General features: G+C 30.7%; 1 protein-coding gene across 1 annotated transcript in view; it reads right to left on the minus strand.

Moving 5' to 3' along the window:
* Window positions 1–5,105: 5,105 nt before the first annotated feature.
* LOC124953200 overlaps window positions 5,106–5,770 on the minus strand; it is a 101,373-nt gene continuing 100,708 nt past the window's right edge. Inside the window, exon 3 of the mRNA XM_047504230.1 lies at window positions 5,106–5,571. Coding sequence (XP_047360186.1) covers window positions 5,217–5,571 — 355 coding nt within the window. The 3' untranslated portion in view covers window positions 5,106–5,216. The remainder of the gene's footprint in view (window positions 5,572–5,770) is intronic.

The following is a 5,770-nucleotide window of genomic DNA, read 5'->3' on the forward strand; positions in this document are numbered from 1 at the left end:
CTTTCCTTTTCTTATGTTTTTATTTTTCCTTTTTTACGAATCAATGAAAAATTTCTATAAAATATATATATATATATATAAACATACATACATACATACATACATACATACATATATATATATATATATATATATATATTGATGTTCTTTCTTTACTTTTTTCTTCGTCGATTAAAACAAAATTCAATCAATTAAATTACTACTAATAACGATCGAAATTTGATATACTTTGAACTCGTTTTATCACCGAGAGAAGATGCGAATGTAGTTAAAGTCCGATGGCCGACTGAGTGAGACTGACGAAAGTAAGTAAGTAGAAAGACACCGGATAGGAAGGTAGAGAGAGAGAGAGAGAGAGAGAGAGAGAGAGAGAGAGAGAGAGAGAGAGAGAGAGAGACAGAGAGAAAGAGAGACAGAGAGAGAGAGAGAAAGAGAGAGATAGAAAAAGAAAGAAAGAAAGAGAAAGAGAGAAAGAGAAAGAGAGAGAGAGAGAGAAAGAGAGAGAGAGAGAGATCAGTGAGAGCTCGAAGGATGACTGCGAGAGGCCAGCCGCACAGGTTGGTCCACACAAAAGAGGCTGAAACGAGCCGCACACGTCTGGCACACGCACGAAACGTTGGATGGAAGAAAGATCGTGGAGGCGGTTCCGTGGACCACCTACCACCTCTGGTAAGGGTGGGGTTGAGGGGGGATGGGTTGGTGGTAGTGGTCGGTGGGGGCCGTTGCGAGTTTTTTTCTTCTTTCTTTCTTTTCTCTTTTTTTTTTTTTTTGTTTTTTTTTTCTTCTTCTAACGAGGATCTAACTTCAAATACCATCGATCTTCTTCCTTTTATTCTTCTTAATATTATTCTCATAATTATCATTGTCAATTGTTATTATTATTGTTATTATTATTATTACAGTTATGTTTTTTTGTTTGTTTTTTATAATCTCTCCGTGACGACAATGACCAGTCAATTTTTATATGTTTTATTTATTTTTATCTTCAATTATTTATTATCTCGTTAGAATCGATGATATTATCATAATCGTTCTAATTGAAATTAAAATTTTCATTTTTATTTCTTTTCTTTTCTTTTCTTTTTTTTTTTTTTTTGTTCTTTTGTTAGTAAATTAATTTTTTTTTTTTCTTTTTTTGATACAAATACATTTCTCGCATGCATTCGCAATGAATACCGTAATCCGTCCATCATTAATCGATTTCGTCATGTTACATTTTAAAAGATAAAGTTAACGAGAAGAAAAAGAAGAAGAAGAAGAAGAAGAAGAAGAAGTAGATATTTATAAATAAATCGATCAAGTACGAGATATGTATGTATATTATATAATTATTATCTTTACTCGTTGTATCGGGTTGATTTAATTTTTTTAAAAAAGTAAGAAAATAGTAAAGATAAAGTATCCAAGAGATTTTGAGAATCAAAATCTTTTCCCTTTTTTTTCCGAGACGTTTCCTGCTATTTCTTTTTTCTATATCTTTTCTTTGTATATCGTAAAATTATAGAAATAAAGTTAGGAAATTTATTTGTACGATGGGAGGGTGGCGGGGCGAGGGGGACGGGGCGAGGGGGACGGGGCTAGAAACTTTTGGAAGGTGGGGGGTTCACGACCTCAGGTCACGACCCCATATGTACTTTTCATATATCTATAGATACGCATGCATGTTTTGATACGAATTAAACGAAATTTATGTAATCTGTGTGTGTGTGTGTATGTACGCGTGTATACGTGTATGTGTATGTATGTGTGCGTGTTAATTATTTTAACATTAATAAATATGAAATTGATATTGTATTTGAGCTCGTATTCTTTTTTGCAAATTTTCTCTGAATTTCTTTTATCATTTTCAATCGATTTTATTTTTCTCATTTTTCCCGTTATAGATAAATGAAATTAGTTCTAAGATTGATGCGATGAGTCGACATGGACAGGTTGTACGAGCCAGTTAGGTAGCATTCTTCTCTCTTCTCAATACAATAGAGTCTGTGTCTGGGTTTGTGTTTGACTCGATGTTAACACCTCCCAGTGACGACTATCTGACATGAGTAACACGCATGCATATAGGGTATATTATACATATATATATATACACACACACACATATATATATATGTATACAAATATATAAAAAGTATATACTATATTTATATATATGCATATATCGTGTGTGTATATATATATATATGTGCTTGATTATCTTATAACCTAATATAAAACAATTCGCTTTTATTAAAATAATTATTTATAATAATTTATTTTATACTTACGTATGAATAGAATAAACGATTTGTATTTATTAAGATTAAGATTAGATTTTCATGAGAAAATTATTATCTCTCTCTCTCTCTCTCATATACGCAGGCATACAAATTTATAGTAATTTTAATTTCGCGATACTCTGTCATCGTCTGAAGAATATCTATATATCTTTCTCTTTCTCCCTCCCTCCATCCCTCTCTCTCTCTCTCTCTCTCTCTCTCTCTTATTTCGTTGGCAAATTCTCGCGAGTAGAAAAGAGACAAATAAGATGGTACACGAGTCAATTTTCGGTACTGAGTCTCATCTTAAAGTTTATAAGAGTAAGAGAAAGAGAAAGAGAAAGAGAAAGAGAAAGAGAAAGAGAGAGAGAGAGAGAGAGGAGAGAGAGAGAGAGACAGAAGTAAAGACGACTTGTTTTCTGTCTTTCCTCTCGTGCGCCTAATTATACAACGAATTTAATGAATGAGTGAGCTAGCAAAGACAGTGCCCCATAGATGAGCGTATATAAACCACGGTCAATGCCGTGTGGCGGCTTTTTCATAGAGATCAAAGGGAACGTCTCACTCGCACTTTCGGCGACGGGGGTTCACAACGAAAGAGTTGCAGAGAAAGAAAGAAAGAAAGAAAGAAAGAGAATGAAAGAAAGAGAGAGAGAGAGAGAGAGAGAGAGAGAGAAAGAGAAAATATGTTAGGCTAAAAAGGAGACACTTAGTGTTACCTACTCGTTACAAATTGCTGTAAAAATAATTGCTGAAAGATTTTCCCTTTTCCCTTTCTTTTCCTTTTTTTCTTTTTTTTTCTCTCTTTTCTTTTTTATTTTTCCTTCTTAATATCTTTTTCATTCTTTTTTTTTTCTCTCTCTTTTTTTTTTTTTTTTTTTTTTTTTTTAAATATCTTCTTCATTCTTTTTTTTTCTCCTTTTTTTTTTTTTATTATTATTTTTATCTACGTTCACTCTTGTACATTCGTTCGTTTGTTCGTTTTTATTAACGAGGGAAATCTTTTCTTTTTTTCTTCCTCTTTTCCTTTTCTCTTCCTCTACCCAACTTTCTTTTACAGTAGGTAATTCTTTTTCTTTTTCTTTTTTTTTTTTTTTCTTTTCCAACCATGGGATTGACAATTTTCCTCGAATTTACTCTCATACGATTTTGTTTTAGATTTTGTTTTGATAGCAACGAATTTCTGTTCGAGTCGTCATTATGGTTGATCGATTATCAATTTGAAATTCTCATGGTGATTATTCGTCGTATAATTGATTAAATACGAATTGGATTGATAATGTTTGAAAAAAAAATTTTATCCCATAAGATCGAGCTCTGAATTTATGCTGAGTCGTCATTACGATTGATCGATTATCGATTTGGAATTCTTATGGGGTTTAATTTGTTATAATTCGATGACTACGAATGGGATTAATAATTTTTTTTAAATTTTATATAATATATATATATATACATACTTAATTACGTTCTACTATGCTTAGAATTTATGACGAGTCATTATTACAGTTGATCAATTATTGATTTGGAATTCTTATGGGGGTTATATATAATAATTCAATGGTTATAAATGGTATTAATAATGTCTTAAAATTTTATATCATAACATATATATATATATATATATATATACATATATACATGCATATATATAATTGAGTTCTATCAAGCTCAAAATTTATGACGAGTCATCATTAAATCCGATTGATTATCGATTTGGAATTCTTATGAGGATTTATTAGTAACAATTCATCGGCCATAAAATTTTATTCCAATTTGTTCTCCAAAATGGAGAATTTAAAAAAAAAAATCTGCTCGATTATTGGATTTTCCTAATAGATATCCTATTTACTAATATATAATTAGTAAAGTCATATGAACGTGTATCTTGAGATTTGTTTTTGTGTTTCCTTTCATTTAGTTTCATTTCGTTTCGTTTCTAAGACGAAAAGTATCTTCACAATCGTGGGATGGATTCGTGGATTCGTCGCTAACCGCTAATCCAAATTTAGAACGACCGGCGAACAATAATATTGATTTCAACGAAGCCCGAATTTTGCTCTTGCAATGAGTAAACATCCCGGGGCTCCACGTGGCGTCAATATGTGCCCGATGTTCTTCGTTCTTTGTAAGTAAGTACGTAATACGCATGTCTTCGGGATTTCAGGGCCGTTTCGAAAAAGCACCGAAACAGAATTTTATTCGACGAGAAGGAATTCACTCTCTGAATGGCGCCTGTCAAGCATATTATTTCGAACGGAAGAAAATCGAGTAGTTGTTACGTTTCAAATTTCTTACTGAGAAATCGTAAAAGTTAAAGGACAAAATTTTTTCAACCATCCCTATTCCTTCAGAACGTATGAAACATTTTATCTATAATAAATTACGTTCAAATAAATTTCAATGATCGATAATGATCTTTACGATTGATCTAAACTTTTATATATAAATATCAAAAAGATCTTATCGATAATAGTATCATATTATATTCTGATTCGAATTTTCATAATAAAAGTTTTAATTGGATCATCACGCGATACAATCTTTATCATTTATATTCATTCGATATTCATTTATATTATTTTGGATATTTTGAAATTTTCTTATTTCGTATTTATTATCGATGAAATTATTTCGATGAATGTTTCATACGATATCATAGTTTGGTATTAAATTAACGAAAGATGTTCGTGACTTTATTATTATGAATTTCTTTTCTTTTTATTTATTTATTTTTTTATTTATTTTCTTTTTTTTTTCATCTTACGACAATCAATACAGTTTGAAATTTTATTTTAAAAGCTAAACAAATATTTATCTTAATTATCGCAAATGTGAGATCAATTTTATGATAAAGCAAATTAAACATTGAAATTAAACACAATTCGTTGGTATATATAAATAAATTCTGATAATACAATTGTTGAATAAGATATATATATATCGGGTGTATAATAATTATGATGTAAACATGAACGATGTATAGATAAATATCAAATTTAATTTTGAAATATTTCTAAGTTTATCCCGTCGGTCTACCGGTCGTGACACTATAAAATAATGATTCCGATAATTCCTGGGGGTCCAGGATACCCCGTCGGGTACTTGAAAGGGACCCGAAGAGACGTCCCAGGGGCGGCGAGTTCGGTGCATCGCATCGGGCACTCGACACATGTAAAAACCCCCTGGGACGCCGATACCGCAACTTTTCAGACCCCCAACGGAGAAGTAAGCCAAGATATGTTTTTGCATTGTCATCGAATCGAGACGGTTGTCTCCATTGCAATTTGTTGACCACGTTATATAATATTTCCTAAAAATCAAGTTTATCCATTTATACAAAAATAAACTTGTTTATGTATTTTATAAGAAAAAAAAAAAAAAAAATATATATATATATATATATATATATATATAAGAAACGTTAAATAATAAATTGCTGATAAATTCATTTTATAAAAAATTAGGAAGATATATATATATATATATATTGATATATTTATATATTGATT

Source organism: Vespa velutina, chromosome 11 (genome assembly GCF_912470025.1).
Source record: "Vespa velutina chromosome 11, iVesVel2.1, whole genome shotgun sequence".
Lineage (NCBI taxonomy): Eukaryota > Metazoa > Arthropoda > Insecta > Hymenoptera > Vespidae > Vespa > Vespa velutina.